General features: G+C 52.6%; 1 protein-coding gene across 7 annotated transcripts in view; it reads left to right on the forward strand.

The window, feature by feature from the left end:
- Positions 1-19,918, forward strand: part of OTOF (otoferlin) — a 115,373-nt gene that overhangs the window by 68,777 nt on the left and 26,678 nt on the right. For all 7 annotated transcript variants that reach the window (XM_065055469.1, XM_065055472.1, XM_065055466.1 and 4 more), the window contains 16 exons: positions 1,977-2,108; positions 2,572-2,634; positions 3,674-3,758; positions 5,246-5,405; positions 6,610-6,796; positions 7,679-7,865; positions 8,483-8,706; positions 9,816-9,924; positions 10,396-10,579; positions 13,179-13,299; positions 14,533-14,633; positions 15,531-15,621; positions 16,890-17,006; positions 18,175-18,327; positions 18,806-18,995; positions 19,769-19,893. In XM_065055469.1, the coding sequence (XP_064911541.1) occupies positions 1,977-2,108; positions 2,572-2,634; positions 3,674-3,758; positions 5,246-5,405; positions 6,610-6,796; positions 7,679-7,865; positions 8,483-8,706; positions 9,816-9,924; positions 10,396-10,579; positions 13,179-13,299; positions 14,533-14,633; positions 15,531-15,621; positions 16,890-17,006; positions 18,175-18,327; positions 18,806-18,995; positions 19,769-19,893 (2,229 nt within the window). The remainder of the gene's footprint in view (positions 1-1,976; positions 2,109-2,571; positions 2,635-3,673; positions 3,759-5,245; positions 5,406-6,609; positions 6,797-7,678; positions 7,866-8,482; positions 8,707-9,815; positions 9,925-10,395; positions 10,580-13,178; positions 13,300-14,532; positions 14,634-15,530; positions 15,622-16,889; positions 17,007-18,174; positions 18,328-18,805; positions 18,996-19,768; positions 19,894-19,918) is intronic.

The following is a 19,918-nucleotide window of genomic DNA, read 5'->3' on the forward strand; positions in this document are numbered from 1 at the left end:
TACAGGGAAGGAGTCTGCTTGGTTCAGGAGGGAGAACATAAAGAACATAATGAGGAGGGGGAAGACGCAGAACAAATGCCAACCAAGGGGCAGAAGGAACACAAGGTCCAGTTATTCGGCCACTGCAAAGAGGAGGATCCCAAGGCCAGTGTTGATGTGGAATGGCTGATTTCTGGAGTATAACAGGATTTGCAGCGCTAGGCTGGTTCACGAGTGACGTACGTGCCTGGCTGACCTCCATACATCTGCTTTCCTTTGGCAATTGGCTCTTGGGGGACATCTGAGAATCATAGAATCGTTTTGGTTGAAGAGACCCTCAAGATCATCGAGTCCAACCATAACTCACCCCTGTCCCTGCCCCATGTCCTGAGAACCTCATGTCCGTCTGTCCAGCCCTCCAGGGCTGGTGACTCCAGCACTGCCCTGGGCAGCCTGTTCCAATGCCCCACAGCCCTTTGGGGAAGAATCAGAGGAAAGTACTTGATCTTCCATCCCTGGGAAACCTCAAGACAGCGCCTGGCTCTGCGGCAGCAGAGGGCATGGAGGGACAAAGTGTTAACGAAGGTGGTGCCCAGCAAAGTCATCTCCAGGGGCTGAGGAGGCACAGAGGAGCAGTCTCAGTGCAGAGGAATGTGTTCAGAAGTTCTTTGGGGTGTTTCCATGCTCTTTACCAAAAATTTCTCCCCGCAAAGGGCTGTGGGGCATTGAACAGGCTGCCCAGGGCAGTGCTGGAGTCACCAGCCCTGGAGGGCTGGACAGACGGACATGAGGTTCTCAGGACATGGGGCAGGGACAGGGCTGGGTTATGGTTGAACTCAATGATCTTGAGGGGCTTTTCCAACCAAAAGGATTCTGTGATTCTGTGCTGTATGTGAGGAATAAACCTGAGCTGAGTTCTCTTTTCCATTATGATGTGATTTAAGGTAAAGCTAAGTTCAAGTTACAAAAATAATGAATGATAGCTGGAGAAGACGTGTGTAAATTAACTCATCTGTTGGGCTTCAAGGCAGCCAGGACTGAGAGCTCAGGTTATTTAAAACAACAAGAGTTTTAAAGGATACCCCAGTTCACTGTGCTTTGAAACCTGGAGGTTACCTGTCCCACCAGATTTTAAAGAGATGAGTCTGGAAAAATGGCTGCTGGGAATTGAAAAGATTTGGTACCTACATGAAATTACACCTTGTAGTTTTTAGTTACATTAAGAAATGTTGGTGTAATCCAAGCGCGAATTCCTAATAGGAATTGAGTATTGCAAGGAAGGAGTTTAGATATGATCTAAATCCCTATTATGAATTTAATGTCGCAAGGTGGATTGAATTGTGAATGACAAGCTTCTGTGTCATAAATACATACGAATGTTGCATCTGAATGAATTGCTCATGTTCTGTTGAAAGCAGGTGAGTTTTCATAGGCCACATACAGGAGGACTTCCTTCAAATAAAATGGGATGTGTGTAAGGATGCAAATAGGAGCTTCGAACCATGAAATGGTGGAGAATGCTCTGTAAATAGCAAAGAATGGGATGGGATGGGATGGAATGGAATGGATTGGAACGGAATGGATTGGAACGGAATGGAATAGAACGGAATGGAATAGAACGGAATGGAATAGAACGGAATGGAATAGAACGGAATGGAATAGAACGGAATGGAATAGAACGGAATGGAATGGAATAGAATGGAATGGAATAGAATGGAATGGAATAGAATGGAATGGAATGGAATAATATTTTAGTTGAAAGGGGCCTATGATGTGTTTTCTAGCAGAAGCACCAGGGATGCCCAGGGTCTCCACACTGCGTTGCATCTTGCTCAGGCTTGTCCGAGCATCCCGGTGTCTCTGGTGTGACCAGTGAACCCCGGAGCTGCCACCATTGCACTGAAAAAGCCTCAAACACCCAGAGCTGGGGAGCCAGGGGTGCAGGCAGCACCTGGCGCTGCTCTGGGGGCTGAAGGTGCGTGAATCCCTCTCCCCAGGTCAGCATCACCATCATCGAGGCCCGGCAGCTGGTTGGGCTCAACATGGACCCCGTGGTCTGCGTGGAGGTCGGAGAAGAAAAGAAATACACGTCCATGAAGGAATCGACCAATTGCCCGTACTACAACGAGGTGGGTCTGTCCTGCGGTGATGCTCACGGTTACGCGCTCCTCAGGGTCTACACTGCCGTTGATCAATTAAATGCAATTTCTTGTCACTTGGGGTTTTTTTAATGATTTTTTTCTTCTGTCGCCTCTTGTCGGAACACGATGAAGTCTCAAACCATGCAGACGGAGAAATGAGGCCTTTGCCCTCTGCTATTTGGCAAAATGGTAAAAAGTGCACTTGCTTGATCTGTGCTAAATTCTTCTACATTTTCCCAAGAAGTTAGTGCTGCTTCCTCGCTCCTCAGACTGCAGAGGTTGTTGGTGTTGGGGCTCACGCGGATCCGTCCCTGCTGTGCCGTGTGCTCCAGGATGCTCCTCTGGGCACTCACAGCTCCTCCAGCTGCAGCGTGCACTGCAGTGTTGTCTTTCAACCCCAAAGGAGCCCATCCCGCCTCTCCTGCCTTCACGACTGTTCTTTCCCTTTCAGTACTTCGTCTTCGATTTCCATGTCCCCCCAGATGTCATGTTCGACAAAATCATCAAGCTGTCGGTAAGTGAGCGTGGTTGTGTTGTCCTCTTGTAAAATCACAGGATGGTTTGGGTTGAAGGGACTATTAAATCTCCCCCAGTCCCCCTGTCATGAGCAGGGACATCTGCACCAGCTCAGGTTGCTCAGAGCCCCGTCCAGCCTGGCCTGGGATGTCTCCAGGGATGGTTCATCCACCACCCCTCTGGCCAACCTGGGCCAGTGTTTCACCTGTATTTACCACAGGGCTTTGGAAGAAACCAGCCCATTTTGCATATGCACTGGGCATGGCTTAAAGTTCCTTGATGTGAGACCCAACAGCAGCCCAGATGTTCTGTCTTACAAGCATTGCCTCTTATGCAGATCCCCGGTCCCTCTTTCCGTCGCTGACCTTCATGTCTGGGTCCATGCAGCTCCACTCCTGCATTCACCACCTCCCTCGGTGGCTGATCTGGTATTCCAGAGCCAGGCAGAACTCAGCCTGTCTCGGGATGTGTTTAGGCTGGGCAGAAGCCAGACCTTCCCGAGCCTGCCAGAGGATCTCCCGTGGCGGCACCTGCAGATGCGGAGAGCAAAGCAGGGCCTGCAGCCCTCCCCGCGGCCACAGAGGAGGGCGAGGATCAGGATTTTCACATTAACTAACCAAACCACACTAATTAGGAGTATCCATATCTCTCCCATGCACAGAACAGCTGTACAATTTCTCCCACAAAGGGCGTTAGACCATAGATTTCGAGCATCCTAAAGACCCTTCCTTCAGGTGAATGTCCCAGTGGCTGTTGCCACAGTGGCTGGAAAACTTAATCAAGTTTCAAATATTAATTTGTTTGTACTATTTTTCTATTCAGTCCGAGTCTGCACTTGCTTGTAATACTGCTAAACAAGAGCTGCCAACCCCATTGTGCCTCTTAGTGTCCTTATACAGACCCAGGTCCTGCACAGACCAAGGAAAATGCATCAGCTTCTGTCCCATCTGACACCGAACACCCTGGAAAGAGCCTTATGGCTCCCAGGGCATGGAAAAAAACCCAAATCTGACCTGTTTTCCCCTCTCAATTTCCAGGTGATCCACTCAAAAAACCTCTTGCGCAGCGGGACTTTGGTGGGTTCCTTCAAGATGGACGTTGGAACCGTTTATACCCAACCTGGTATGTAAACGCTGTTTGCAACCAGTCCTGTGTGCCCACCTGCACCATTGAATGAATGTCCTTGCAAGGCAGCCGGACAGGTCCTTGGGTGATGCTTATCTAACATAATTTTAGTGGCTTTAGTAACTTTAGTAAGTCAGTCACCTGGGCTACCCTCTGCAGTCAGGAAAGAGCATTCTGGAGAAGGTTGTGTGTCCCCTCCTAAAATAAGGTGTCCAGCCAAAGGGTGAAGTTGGTTGGAGCTGCTGGTGTGTTGATTGCTGATGACAAACAGAAGAGGTGGCACCACGCTGGAGCTGAACACACAACCCCCTTCAGACAAGACACCTCCAAAATCACATCGATTCTTGTTTCCCTTGCCCCCATGTCACACCCGATGCTGTGCTCTGCCTCCATGCATAACCCCAAGAGCTAAGAAGTAAATAAAGGCTCCAGAGTTTGCACTTCAGGGGTGCTCAGCAGATGATGCTGGGGGGGTCTTAAGGGAGCGACTAGTCTGGTTCCCTGCTCCACAGGAGGATGAAGCCTTTCTAACACCATCCAAAAGGCACATAAGGCCTTAACGACTTAAAATCATAGAATCATTTCTGTTGGAAAAGACCTTTAAGATCATAGAGTCCAACTGACAACCTCACTTTACTAAGTCATAGGATCACAGGATGGTTTGGGTTGGCTGGGACAGGATGGCTGGGACCTTCCCAGCTCCCCCAGTTCTCCCTGCCATGAGCAGGGACATCTGCACCAGCTCAGGGTGCTCAGAGCCCCGTCCAGCCTGGCCTGGGATGTCTCCAGGGATGGTTCATCCACCACCTCTCTGGCCAACCTGGGCCAGGCTCTCACCACCCTCAGCACAAACAATTTCTGCATCATGTCCGGCCTGAATCTCCCTCCTTTGGTTTAAAACCATCACCCCTTGTCCTATCACAACAGGCCCTGCTCAAAAGTCTGTCCCCATCTTTCTTCTCAGCCCCTTTTAAGTCCGGAAAGGTGCACTAAGGTCTCCCCGGAGCTTCTCTTCTCCAGCTGAACACCCCAACTCTCTCACCTGTCCCCCAGCAGAGCTGTTCCAGCCTCGGGTCATTTCTGGGGCTCCTCTGGCCCCTCTCCAGCAGCTCCATGTGTGTCCTGTGCTGAGGACCCAGAGCTGGACACAGAACTCCACCACTGATCCATGTCCCTAAGCACCACGTCTATACATCTTTTAAATACCTCCAGGGATGGTGAATATCTCCCGAGCTGGTGACTTGCAGTGATGGAGGCTCCACCACCCTTCAGGCAGTTCATCCCACTGCTTCCTGATCTTCAACATGAGACACATCCTCCTAATGAATTTTTCAGAGGTTTCTGTCTGAATTCCTCACACCTAAATATGTGTCTCTTACACATATGTGCAGGTTCCTCCACTCGAGTGGAAGGATGTTTCCAGTCCTCACAGTAATTGCTGTGTCTCATTCTGATAAGTGACTGTCCTGTCCCTTGGCTTCCAGAGCACCAGTTCTACCACAAATGGGCCATCCTTTCTGACCCTGAGGACCTCACCGCCGGGCTCAAAGGCTACCTGAAGTGTGACATTGCTGTGGTAGGGAAAGGGGACAACATCAAGACACCACACAAAGCCAACGAGACAGAGGAGGATGATATTGAAGGGTAAGGGTCTGCAGAGGCAACCTCACACAGCCTCTTCACTGTCGATTGAGCAATGAGGGCAACATCCCTCCTGGATGGGGCTGGTAGCCCTTCTGGTAGCCATACTTACCATCCGCAATGAAAACAGAGGGACTAGAGAGGTTGCTGAACTGGCAGCAGATCACTGGTGCAAATTTGTGTCATCTCAGCACAGACCAGTCATTTCTACCAGGTCAGACCATCTGCTGGTTGCTGAGCTCTCTATACCAGCACCAGCCTGACGACAACCAGCCTGATGTCCCCCGTGTTTACCTACTGCTCCTGTTGGTGATTGGGATGGGATGGGATGGGATGGGATGGGATGGGATGGGATGGGATGGGATGGAGTCAGGTCTCATCACCCGTTGCCAGGATGGAGCAGGGCTGTCAGGACGAGCTTCCCCAGGCTGTGGGGGTGAGCAGGGCTCTTTGGCTCCCCAGAGCATCTCAAAGTCTGTGGAGGAAAAATCAGGAGAGTTTAAAACTCAGTTCCAGCCTCCAAAGGCTTCAGACTAATTAAATATCTCTAAGTACAACCGTGCTACCTCCGGCCTCTCTCCACACAGTCAGAAACACAAACTAGCAGCAAAACACCTGTGCGGCTTGCTTTTCTTCCTGGGGACCAGTGAGCTCGAGGCAGCACCTGAGCTATTTTGGGTCAGTGTTCCACGCTGTAGTGGTGATATTATCCCACTTTTTCACTGACAACTCCAGCAATTCGTCTAGAAATTGTTCTGTTCACAGCAACTCCTGTGGCTCTTGTTTCTTCCCCCAGAAGACAAAAGCCAAATATGCCAAGAAAACCAATTTGGTGGAGCTGCCCTTGTACCCTGGTAAAGATAAAAGGCTCTTCTAACATCTTGTTCATCTAACCTGCTTTAGATGTCTAAATTAGGCCGAGTTTAATTGTTCCCCAGACTCCACTGACAATAATAATGATATCTCTTTAGTGGGATGTGCTTTGTCCCAGGGGCATGTCAAGGGACTCCTCTAAGACTTTGCTTATGAAACACCTCTCCCCACCCCAAAACAGGATGGGCAGAAACAGAACAGCAATAAATCATACAACTGCAGAAATTATCATCTTTCTACGTCCACAGAACCGCTGAAAGTGGGGCAGCAAATCACTCCTGACAATCCTGCCAGCCCCAGCAGCTCTTTGCAGCTCTGTCTGTTGACATTGCAGGAACCTTCTCCTCCCGGACGGGGTCCCTCCAGAGAGGCAGTGGGCTCGTTTCTACATCAAGATCTACCGAGCGGAGGGGCTGCCCCGTATGAACACCAGCATCATGGCCAACGTGAAGAAGGCTCTCATTGGGGAGAACAAGGACTTGGTAGATCCCTACGTGCAGGTGGTCTTTGCCGGGCAGAAGGTGAGCAAGTTGTGTGCAGTACCAGGGTGACCCTAGGAGGTACCATGAGTGGGACCAGCTGTTGTACAGGTGGCCAGAGATGATTCAGAATATGATTCAAAGAGTCAGAATAGATTTAAAGAAGAAATTTTTGACACTGAGGGTGGTGAGAGCCTGGCCCAGGTTGGCCAGAGAGGTGGTGGCTGAACCATCCCTGGAGACATCCCAGGCCAGGCTGGACGGGGCTCTGAGCAACCTGAGCTGGTGCAGATGTCCCTGCTCATGGTTGGGGTTTGGATTAGGTCATAGAATCCCAGCCTGGCTGGGGTTGAAGGGACCTCCAGAGATCACCCCGTCCAACCCCCCTGCTCACGCAGGGTCACCAGAGCAGATCACACAGGGTCACCAGAGCAGATCACACAGGTGGGCCCAGGCGGGTTTGAATGTCTCAGAGCAGGAGACTCCACACCCGCTCTGGGCAGCCTGGGCCAGGCTCTGGCACCTCCCAGCAAACAAGTTTCTGCTCATGTTCACATGGAGCCTCCTGTGTTTCAGTCTGTGCCCGTTGCCCCTCACCCTGGTGTTGGGCACCACTGAAGAGTCTGGATGACCTTTGAAGGTCCTTTCCAATCCAAACTATTCAGTGATTCTATGACCTCAGTTGTCCAGCACGTAGATGCTGAGATGCATGGCGAAGCCACCTTGTTTGCTGCGTGTCCCCCGTTTTGTGCAGACAATTACAGGCTTGCAGCACTCTTCCAGGTGAAGAAAGGAGCTTAGTATTTGGGAGAGGAGGGTCACAAGATGGAATTCATGTTTCAGTGGTCATTAGCAAGTTCAGGTTGTGCAGGGTGGCTTGGGAGCTCAAAGCCATGTCGAACATCTCTCTCCTCCCACTCACAGGGGAAGACGTCCATACAGAAAAGCAGCTATGAGCCACTGTGGAACGAGCAAATCATCTTCACGGAAATGTTCCCCCCGTTGTGCAAGCGGATCAAGATCCAGATCCGAGACTCGGACAAAGTCAATGATGTGGCCATTGGTACCCATTTCATTGACTTGCGGAAGATCTCTAACGAAGGAGACAAAGGTAAAGCAAAGGCAGGAGGCAGGCTGAGCCACCATCCCTCTGGTAGAGAGCTAGCGAAATAGCCCGGGCTCCTTCCCCACGCCTGGAGATCACTGCTCCTTGGTGCCCAGCTGCAGAGAGGTCACTGGACACGCTCTCTTTGCAAACCAAGCCTCATCACAAGCCTCCAGTCCAATACCAAAAGCAAAGACACCCAAGAACAATTTACCCTTTCAAAATGTTCATTGCCATGAATGGATTAATATCTGATAGGTTCTCCTGTTCACACACACATGAACACACCAGCAAACACAGGCAGAACCAACGTGAAACCAAAAATGGTTCTAGAAAAGGGACTGACAGGAGGTTCTTTTTTCTTGACTCTCACATTGGGAGACTCACCCAATGGGAGAATCACCTCCAACTTTGGGCTGGCAGACTGCACCTCCCCATCACTGTGAAATGGTCTCCATGTATGATTGCACACATATTTCCACACACGTGTGTGTATTCACACCTGCATCACCTTACACAGCCCAAGAAAGCGATGCCAACCCATGAGCGAGTTTGTACCCTGGGGCAAAGAAGTGCCCTCCTCCTTGCACATCCCACCTACATGCACGTCCGATCTCCTGCAGGTTTCCTGCCCACTTTCGGCCCCGCGTGGGTGAACATGTACGGCTCCACTCGCAACTACACCCTGATGGACGAGCACCAAGAGCTGAACGAGGGGCTGGGCGAAGGCGTCTCCTTCCGGGCCCGGCTTCTGATGAGTCTTGCTGTGGAGATCCTGGACACCACCAACCCGGAGATCAACAGCTCCACCGAGGTGCAAGTCGAGCCGGCCACGTCAGTTGCTGATGTAAGTCACCCCTGACCCCACAGCTTTCAGTCTTGGGGCTCGGGCCTCTTGGTTCATTATCTTTGGTCTCACAAACTGAGGATTTTGTTTAGTGTTGTCCTAAGTGCTTGGGATTCCTCAGCATGGTGAAAGCAAATTTTGCAAGGATTTCAGATTTTATGATGGTTCAAATGCTCACCTCTCTTAGGAAGGAATATCCAAGTGAGGGAGGACCCTGAACATTGAGATGTTTCTCCAGTTGGGAGTTACAAAAGACAGAGCCATCTCCTAATGCCAGCTGTCTCCTATCCTGAAGATGGGTTTCAAACAGAAGCCAAGAATCCAATCCATTTCCCAACCAGTCCTGGTGGGTGGAAGTGGCCAGAGGGGCTGAGCGGCTGTGTCCTGGCAGAGGAAGCCCCACAGCTTCAGTCCTGATGTGCAGAGCCCACAAGGGTGTTGCTAGTGCTCCCCATCAACAGGCCCACCCAGGCTTGTCCTACCTGGGGCTGCCCACACAAGTCAGTCCATATGAGCCACGGGTGTGAGGCTGAAATGGAGAAATCTGCTGGCAGTGGGCCCTTGGTGTGAAAGCTCTCCTGCAGAAGTAAATCACCTTAATTCATAGAGTCATTTTGCTTGGAAGAGACCATTAAGATCATTAAGTCCAACCGCAACCTAATTCTAGTATTAAACCATGTCCCTAAAAGCCTCATCTATACATCTTTTTAGCACCTCCAGGGATAGTGACTCCACCACTTCCCTGGGCAGAAGCAACTGAGAAATAAAGCCATCCCAAGAGCATCTAAGCAGATGGTTTGGTGTGGTTTGATTAGTTCAACTGGTGAATGAACTCAGGCTCATATTCCTGAATGTCCCTCGGACAGTCCCTCGCATGCAAGGGATGACTGAGCTCAACACATTTAAAAGTTAGGCTAAACATATGTAATTAAACTCTTTTTGCAATGAACCCAGAGATGGCTCAGGGAGAGAAAACCCTCGTGGTCCTCCTGAAAGCTGGAGCAGTGACTTCTCACCTTCAAAAAGCCCAGGAGGGTGCTCAGAGGTGCTGGGTGATGTGCCGGTCCCTCTGGCCAACCTCAACCTGCTCCCCGGCATTCCTCCTGCAGAACTGCACCGGGAAGATGGAGGAGTTCTTTCTCTTTGGAGCCTTCCTGGAAGCTACCATGATCGACAGGAAGATTGGTGACAAACCCATCAACTTCGAGGTCACGATAGGTTGGTTGTGTTTCGAGGAGGGTGGTTTGGAAGCATATTTGGCAGGGGATTCAGGGTATGAGGCCAAGAGCCGGGTTTCTTCCCCATTTCCCATGCTAACACATGCAGGGCTCTCAGCTGAGGGAGAAGGTGGTGGCTACTTGGCTGGCACACGCTACGTGAGGCCCTAAATCATCTGTTGTGTTTGTGCTGTGGCCGGTGGAGCTGCTCCCTCATCCACCCTGGCTTTGTGCCTCCTGAGGCTGAGCACCAAAGGATGGGGGTGTGTTCCTACGAGCTCAAGAGGGGACATGAGCAGAAGACAAACACCCATCACTAATTTATGGTTCCTGGGCATGGTTGCAGAGATTTGAACTCAACTATCCCACATGGTTCCTGCAGAGAAAACTTCTCCCCAACCTGAATTAAAGCTGAGGTTGAGCCCAACTGGAGTTATAACTGTGACTTAATTCCTTCTTCTCTTTCCTTGAGGTAACTATGGGAACCAGCTCGATGGCATGAGCAAACCTGTCCTGCGGAGGAAGAAAGACGGAGGGGATGGGGATGAGGAGGAGTCTGAACTGCTCCAGAACTCAAGCGAGGATGAAGGTGATGAGGATGGAGAACTGGTCTCCGTTTCCTCATCTCAACCTGTGAAGCCCCTGGTCACAGACAGGTACGTGTGTCCCTCTGGCCACCGAAGTGTCACTGGGCAGAGCCGTGGCTCTCGATTCAGACGTGGTCTGGTTCTCACATGCACTGGCTGTCCAAGCTGAGGTGAAGCCAGAGGAGAAGTTGGAGCCGTCACGGGGCCTGGAGTCATTTGGCCAAACCAGACGTGGGAGCAGCAGTGGGGACCAGATCTCTGTGCCCTGTTAAGGGGGATTAGATACCACGTGTAGATACCTCACCTCAGATCCTGCAGTCTGCCACCTGTACCCCCACCCCGTTCCCCACAGTTCTGAGCACTCCTGTGTGTTCTGTGATGTCCAGCAAGGGCTGAATTCACCTCCTGGGCTACCCTATGAAGGACATCATCCTTCATCCACCCGGCCAGACGTGCACCCAAAACTCAAGGCTATGTGATTCCTTCGGTGTTCTTCTCCTATGGCAAATAGGGATGAAGCTAATCAGTGGATTAAAAAAATCATTGTTGAGCACTGAAAAAAAACCAGTCTCACTCCTGTACATACAAGTTTGATACATTTAGGAAACCAGTCTACAAACAGGTCCTTAGGATCGCTGCCGGCCTTGGTGGCACAACCCAGTCCTGCACATACAATCATTTTAGGTGAAAGAGACCCTCAAGATCATCGAGTCCAACCATAACCCAGCCCTGGCACTGCCCCATGTCCTGAGAACCTCATGTCCGTCTGTCCAGCCCTCCAGGGCTGGTGACTCCAGCACTGCCCTGGGCAGCCTGTTCAATGCCCCACAGCCCTTTGGGGAAGAAATTGTTCCCAAAATCCAATTTTTACATCCCCTGGCACAACTTGAGGCCACTTCATCATTGGGAAGGTGATCTGGGCTTTGCCTCTGTGCTCTCTCCAGCTGCTTGACATATAGAGATCTCATGGGCACCATGTGGAGAGAGGCAAAGTCCATCTAGAGATAAAACAGCTTTCAGCAGGGAAGGTAATTTGTGCTGAGATGAGGTGCAATTTCTTCATCACTTTGGATCTTAAAGCCAGACAAGGTCACAGACACCCGCAGAGGAAAGGATGCAAATAACTGCTGGAAAAAGGTCTTGAGAAAGCGTTAGGCAGGAGACTGGGGTACAAGACTTAAGGCCTTTCAGGCTCCCTAAGTTGCAGTGTCCCTCTTTCGGTCAGTCTGTCCATCCCCATTGCTTACAGTCACCAACAGCCACACTGGTGTTGAATAGAGCCAGGACTGGGGAAACTGGTTTTACACCAGATCTGTTGGTGCACAGCTGGTGGTCAGTGGACACATTGCTTCTGTTTTCTCTGCCTCAGTTTCTCCAGCTGTAAAATCCTGAGAATTTTTTTTCATCCGCTTTACAAATTGCTTTGACGTGCAGGGAGCCCCCACCCTAAAGCACAGACAGGACCCAGAGAGCTGCTCGCTATTCTGGTGGGTGCTTTGTCCCCCAGGCAGCTGGATCAGAAAGCCCTAAACTGAACGGGATCAGCTCAACGTGTCTTGGGATGTCTGGGCTGCCATCACAGCCGGGATTTGAATACAAAGGACTAGTACTAAAGAAAGCTAATTGGATTGAACCTGATGAGATACACTTCAAGTGGATTTTAAATGTTAAATGAGTAGATAGTAGAGTTAACTGGCTGACTTAATTCAACTGGGCAACGAATTGAGGGTGTTCTTGCTCCAGACAGAAGTGTGTGCCTGGGTTCCCTCCCTTGTTCAGCAGCTCCTTCTCAGGGGAAAGTCAGCGGAGATGAGAAGCACCGGCGTGTTTCTGACTCTCCTGCTGTTCACGCAGGTGTCTCCGGCCCCTGGGTGCCTGGAGCCCCATGCTCAGTGTGGGGTTCTGCTGACACCTCCTGGCTGGAAGTGTCCCCGTGGCTTCGGAAGGATGAGCTGAGGCTGGTTTTTAACTAAGGCTGATCCCGGGTGCAGCAGGATCTGCAGCGGGTGGGTCGCAGCTCACAGGCAGTGCTTTGGAATCTTAGCATAGAATCGGAGCATCGTTTTGGTTGGAAAAGCCGCTCAAGATCATGGAGTCCAACCATTAACCCCCCCGGCACTGCCCCATGTCCTGAGAACCTCATCTCCGTCTGTTCAACCCTATGTGGATGGTGACTCCAGCACTGCCCTGGCCAGCCTGTTCCAAGCAGCGTGAACCTGTTCTTCAGCCTTATCCTCCCTTTAAGTGTCCCATGACTGTTTCCCCTTCGTCCCACCAGCGCATGTAAACCTGTCACCTCTGCAAAGGGCAGAGAGCTCTGCCAGGGGACACAGGAGATGCCCACCAGGCTTCGGTTTCCCTCGTGCCCCTGCTCGCGCTGGGGATGTTTCCTCTCTGCTGGGCTATGGGTGAGACCATGAGATCTTCCCTAATTTATCCCCGCGCCACCAGGTCTGAGATGGTAAATTTGCCGTCCCTGGGCACCGCACACGTCCACCCTGGGTCTGGGTTGGGAGGGGTGCTAGGAGAGCTGGGGCCTCTGTTCTTCAGGGTGCAATTCACATCAGCCCCCTCTCTCCCACCCCTGGCCTCCTGTATTCCCCTGTGGGGAACGCTGTGTGGGACACGAGCGATACCACCACGGAGCATCTTCTGCCTCCTCTTGCAGGAACTACTTCCACCTGCCGTACTTTGAGAAGAAGCCCTGCATTTATATCAAGAGCTGGTGGCAGGACCAGCGCCGCAGATTGTACAACGCCAACATCATGGACAAGATTGCGGACAAGCTGGTCAGTACGTGCTGGGAGATGGGATGGAGCATGGGCCTGGCATGAGGCACATCCAGAGTCCTTGTGCCTCTCTGCAGTGTGTCACAAAACGGGGACAAATGGTGCAAGGACCCACTAGCAAACTTGTGACAGAACAGGGGAAGTTTCCTGGTGCTAAATGGTCCATGATTTGAATGTCCAAAACCTAAGAGCTCATTGAGTTTTCTGGGGGTTGGACCCGGGTGTCCCCAGCACAGGGAGCAGGAGCAGGGAGGCTTTGTCCCCCTGGACTCCTGGGACTGAACCACTTGTGTGGCAGAGTCTCCTTTATAGTCTCAGCTCATTCTCAAGGAGCTTTTGTGACAGCTCCACATTGGTGGGGTCACAGCAGGAGCAAAGGGAGAGCCTGGCAAGTCCAGCCAAAGCAGTGTGGACATTGGCCAGCAAGTGTCATGGGGAGTGGTGGAGACTTTTCCATCACCCCGAGCTGGTTCCCCGCAGCCAAATATAGAAACATGGAATTGTTTTGGTTGGAAAAGCCTCTCAAGATCATTGGGTCCAACTGTTCCCCCAGCCCTGTCCCTGCCTCATGTCCTGAGAACCTCATGTCCGTCTGTCCAGCCCTCCAGGGCTGGTGACTCCAGCACTGCCCTGGGCAGCCTGTTCCAATGCCCCACAGCCCTTTGGGGAAGAAATTGTTCCCACATCCAACCTCAACCTCCCCTGGGCAACTTGAGGCCGTTTCCTCTGCTCCTGGCGCTTGTTCCTGGGGAGCAGAGCCCGACCCCCCTGGCTCCAAGCTCCTTTCAGGCAGTTCAGAGATCAGAAGGTCTCCCCTCAGCTCCTGTTCTCCAGCTGAACCCCCAGGTCCCTCAGCCGCTCCATCACACTTGTGCTCCAGCCCCTCACCAGCTCCGTTCCCTTCTCTCCACTCGCTCCAGCACCTCAAGGCCTTTCTTGGCGTGAGGGACCCAGAACTGCCCCCAGGATTGGTGATTTGGCCTCCCCAGGTCCCAGCACAGGGACAGTCACTGCCCTGGGCCTGCTGGCCACACCAGTGCTGGGACCAGCCAGGATGCTGGTGGCCACCTTGTCCTGTGTGCCAGACCTGAGCCCTGAGGCTGACAGCTCTGGAGAAGCAGCAGATGTTTCCCTCTGGCAGCCCCCCAGGGCTGCTCTCTGTGGGGCTGGACCTCAGGGGGGCCTTGTCTCACTGCAGGGCTCTGTCCCAGCACCCCTCCATCGCTGTTGCAGGAGGAAGGTCTCAATGATGTGCAGGAAATGATCAAGACAGAAAAGCCGCATCCTGAGCGCCGGCTCCGAGGGGTCCTGGAGGAGCTGAGCAGTGGGTGCTTGTAAGTAACAGATGGGCAAAGGTGGCACACTGCAGAGCCCTGCACCCCTTGGGGCTACGGGCAAGGTTTTGAGGTCACCTTGCCATTTCCTCTGGATGATGGGAAAGCATTTCATCACATTGGCACAACATAGAATCACAGACTCATAAAATGGTTTGTGTTGAAGGGATCTTCCCAGCTCCCGCCAGCTCAGGTTGCTCAGAGCCCCGTCCAGCCTGGCCTGGGATGTCTCCAGGGATGGTTCATCCACCACCTCTCTGGCCAACCTGGGCCAGGCTCTCACCACCATCAGCACAAACAATTTCTGCATCATGTCCAGCCTGAATCTCCCTCCTTTAGTTTAAAACCATCCCCCCTTGTCCTATCACATCAGGCCCTGCTCAAAAGTCTGTCCCCATCTTTCTTCTCAGTCCCCTTTAAGCACTGAAAAGCCACACTAAGATCTCCCCGGAGCTTCTCTTCTCCAGCTGAACACCCCAACTCTCTCACCTGTCCCCAGCAGAGCTGTTCCAGCCTCGGATCATTTCTGGGGCTCCTCTGGCCCCTCTCCAGCAGCTCCACGTGTGTCCTGTGCTGAGGACACAGAGCTGGATGTCATATCAGCTGCTTTCTGGCTCTGAGCATGGGAGAGATGGTGCTCACATCCGTACCCCAAAGACCCCAACCCAGTGGTGAAAATCTTGATCTTGTGGCCTCCAGAGGCTGGTACATGATCAGCAGCTACTCCCACGCATGACACTCAGCTGTGGGTTCAAACAGGCCACTTGGGCATGGTTGCATTGTAGACTGGAGGGAACAGGGACATTCCCTCTGATGGCAGCGATGCAGACGGCAGTGGCTCCTTGGGGAGAGCCCATGGGCCACCATGGGATTCATGCTGCTGACCCTTCCCACCAGGCGCTTCGTGACGTTGGCTGACAAGGACCAGCACCACTCGTCCCGCACCAGGCTGGACCGGGAGAGGCTCAAGTCCTGCATGCGGGAGCTGGTGAGTGGGATCTGGCCGGGCAGGGAGGAGGATTCATGGACAGGAGCTGGACCTTGTCACTGCAATGGGGAATTTGGCCCTTGGGAGAGCTGACTTCCAGTCTCTGTGGACTGAAGGTTTGGGGTTTATTTCTGAAATGAGGAGCCCAAGAGCATTTGGGTCCTAGAATCATAGAATCATTTTGGTTGGAAAAGACCCTGAAGATCATTGAGTTTAACCATTCACCTCATACTGCCAAGTCCACCACTATCCCATGTCCTGAGAACCTCATCTATGTGTATTTTAAGCCCCTCCAGGGCTGGTGACTCCAGCACTGCCCTGGGCAGCCTGTTCCAATGCCCCACAGCCCTTTCATGCAGACGTCTTGCACAGGTTCCAGGTGGCACTTGGGTCCGCGCCGCTGCCTCCCCATCACCACCCTCTGCTTTGCCTTGGAAGGAAACCCAGGAGTGCAGGGGAATATTGCTGTCAAACAGCTGATGGAACTGGGAAGGAGTAATTTGGGGAACCCTGCAGAACACAGAGGTACACGGAGCCCAGATGTTTGGGACTGATGGCCCAGTCCTTTGCAAAGGAATTACAGTTGTACAAAGAGCAGGTGGCTTATGCAGCTGGCACAGCCAAGGACACCGGCTTAGCAGCAGCTGCATACTAGAGAGTGATGAATTTAACACGTGGAAGCCTCCACATCCCCTCTTCTGAACTGCTGGGTGCTGAATTACAGCAGGGTCAGCAGAAAGGGAGAGACTATTCTTAACAGCAGGCTTGAAGCCACCCCAAAGTGCCCTAAGCACACCTGACGCTGAGGTTTAGATTCGTTATTAGCAACAATTTCTTCCCCAAAGGGCTGTGGGGCATTGGAACAGGCTGCCCAGGGCAGTGCTGGAGTCACCAGCCCTGGAGGGCTGGACAGACGGACATGAGGTTCTCAGGACATGGGGCAGTGCCACGGGTGGGGGAACGGTTGGACTGGATGATCTTGAGGGGCTTTCCAACCAAAATGATTCTGTGATTCTATGACACGTTTCTGTCCTGCGTATCTTCCGCTGGAGCAGACGTCTCTGCCCTGTCAGGGCCTTCCCTGCATCCTTCCAAGGTTGATGAATGGTGTCAGAAGTACCATCACCAGGATGCACATGGTGGGATTAAGGCATCTGCCTCCTCACCACCCCTTCCCAAACGTCGGGGACCTCCCTGGTGCTGCTCCCTTCTCTGTGTTCCTTTCTGCTCTTGCTAACGTGGCATCCTGGGCTCCCCTTTAACCACAGGAGAACATGGGCCAGCAAGCCACGACCCTGCGGTCGCAGGTGAAGAAAAACACAGTGAAAGACAAGCTGAAGCTAGTGCAAAACTTCCTGCAGAAACTCCGGTTCCTGGCGGACGAGGTGAGTCCCTCTGCAGGGAGAGCGGGCGTTGTTGGGGTCAGAGCATGGCGACATCAGCCTGGGATGGATGGAGACCTCTCTGCAAACCCTGTTAGTGGGTGTCCCTGGTGTGCAAGGAGCCATCCAACCCTGCACGCTGCCCTGTGCCCCCAGCCTTGCCCACGCACGGCTGGGCTGGAACGAGTCAGCGCTTAAACAAATTAAAGAGCTTTTCCCGACTGGTGACAGAGCTGGGTCCTGCTGTGGCCCAGCGGGAGGCACCTCTGGCAGCCTCAGCCATGGCAAGGCCACATGGTTCCCTGGGGCATTGGTCATCAGAAGGTGACACGTGTCCACACAGCGTTAAATCTGGCAGCAGGGAGCCCTTCCTGATCCTGGGGGCGGAACTGTTAAAGCCATTTTCAGAGGGCTGTGGGACAAAGCCCTGGCCTCTTGCAGAACTCAAACCATCTAATTTCTATCAACACACTGTGTTCTTGCTTCACTCCAGCTCACGGCTAAGAGATAACAGTCCAATACGTTAGAGTTGCTCACAGCACTTGCAAAGGGATGCTCTTTTTCTGCAAACTATCTTTTCCTTCCTTTAGAACCATTACTCTGGTATTTTTACCTCTGAGGACTGGCACAGCCCCTGGGGGTTACTGGCCCTGTGGGAGCTGTAGTTGCCCCTCCTGTTCTCATTGCCCGCACAGGCTCCACCCCAACTGCACATCCCTCGTTACAGCAGCGCTTTCCTTGGCTTTAATCACCACAGCAGAACACGAACCAGACTATAAGGTGTGATGGCACCTGTCCAGTCAGGGAGCATCTTCTGTAGTAAGGAATGAAGGTGTGGGCCCTGCCCTGCACTCCCTGTGGCCACTGAATGAAAAGGAAAATCTTTAGTCTTCTCATCTAAAATTATTATTTTTCTAAACTACAACCAATGTAAATCCCAGTTTCTTTCCTGCTAGGCACCACCCCACTGAGTTTAGCTCTGTGCAGCTTTTCTTAGGCACAAATTCTTCCGCAGTGGGAGGCTCAAAACCATTTCAGTGGCCCAATGTGGCACCAGGTACATCCATCTCCTGTGGCATCTGCTGGATTTGCCTTCAGGTCTCCAGCCCCGCTGGTGCCTCAGTGGTCAGAAAGAACTGAGGCGCTAACAGGGCTCTGGTGGTGTCCACAGCCCCAGCACACCATTCCCGACGTCTTCATCTGGATGATGAGCAACAACAAGCGCATCGCCTACGCCCGCGTCCCGTCCAAGGACATCCTCTACTCCATCGTGGATGAGGAGATGGGCAAGGACTGCGCCAAAGTGAAGACCATCTTCCTCAAGGTGCTGGTCTGGCTTCTCTAGGGGACCGGCAGCCAAGAGGAGGGAGGTGGAGGATGGAGATGAGAGAGCTGGGTGTCCAGTTTTGCTGGGGCTTGAATACCAGGCAAAACATGCTCTGCTGGTAGGGGTGGAATTCTGCTGCTAGGAAGTGCGAACCACTGGTCGTACCCAGTCTGGTAAGTGAGAAAAGTCTGGAAGAAGAGAGATGTTTGATCCAGCTGGCCATGAAGGAGATGTTTGATCCAACTGGCCACGAAAGAGAATGCTGTCTTAGAAAAGAGCAAGCCATCATGGTGGGATGATAATATATGAGCCAGACTAGTGTCACCATCCCAAACAACGAGGGCTGGGTCCCTGCTTTTAAGGGGCAGTGGCACAAGGGATGCACCAGGAGGAGTTGAATGCTGCAAGAGGTGGTCTGGCCATCTCCAAAGCCTTCCCTATGTCCATGTAAACTCTTCTGTCACTTTGTCCCCAGCTGCCTGGGAAGAGGGGCTTTGGACCTGCTGGCTGGACGGTTCAGGCCAAGATGGAGATGTACTTGTGGCTGGGCCTCAACAAACAGCGCAAAGACTTCCTGAGCGGCCTGCCCTGCGGCTTTGAGGAGAAGAAGACCGCCAGAGGCCAAAACCTGCCATCCTTCCCACCCATCAGCCTCCTTTACACCAGTAAGAGTGTCCTGCCTGCTGTGGGTCTGGGGACAGGGAATGGAGAGGGCAGGGGGAGCCTGGCCTGACACCACATGGACCAAGGGCTTCCAGGAGCTAAGGGGAAAATCACAGAATCATAGAATCATTTGGTTGGAAGAGACTCTCAAGATCATCAAGTCCAACCATTACCCAGCCCTGGCACTGCCCCATGTCCTGAGAACCTCATCTACACAACTTTTAAACCCCTCCAGGGCTGGTGACTCCAGCACTGCCCTGGGCAGCCTGTTCCAATGCCCCACAGCCCTTTGGGGAAGAAATTGTTCCCACATCCAACCTCAACCTCCCCTGGCGCAACTTGAGGCCGTTTCCTCTGCTCCTGGCGCTTGTTCCTGGGGAGCAGAGCCCGACCCCCCTGGCTCCAAGCTCCTTTCAGGCAGTTCAGAGATCAGAAGGTCTCCCCTCAGCTCCTGTTCTCCAGCTGAACCCCCCAGGTCCCTCAGCCGCTCCATCACACTTGTGCTCCAGACCCCTCAGCCTTGCTGCCCTAAATCATTCCAGTTGTCCCAGTCTGAGGTCCCCCACTGCTCCCATGGGGAGCTGGGGTGTGGGAACGGTGAAACCCTCCCATATCCTGTTCATAGCTGTCATTCTGCACAGCAGGATGCCGAGGAAGTCTGTATCCATTCAGGAGTCATGTTTTGAGCCTGTGTCCTGCATCAGTGCTGGCCCTGAGCAAAAATGTGCCCCGGGGACCTCGTATCAACCTGTCTCACCTCCCCTCTCTCCTGCAGAGAAGCAGGTTTTCCAGCTGCGAGCCCACATGTACCAAGCCAGGAGTCTCTTTGCAGCTGACAGCAGTGGCCTTTCGGACCCCTTTGCACGAGTCTTCTTCATCTCCCAGAGCCAATGCACCGAGGTAAACACCATCTCCTCACCTGCGG

This window comes from Columba livia, chromosome 3 (genome assembly GCF_036013475.1).
Source record: "Columba livia isolate bColLiv1 breed racing homer chromosome 3, bColLiv1.pat.W.v2, whole genome shotgun sequence".
In the NCBI taxonomy this organism is placed as follows: domain Eukaryota; kingdom Metazoa; phylum Chordata; class Aves; order Columbiformes; family Columbidae; genus Columba; species Columba livia.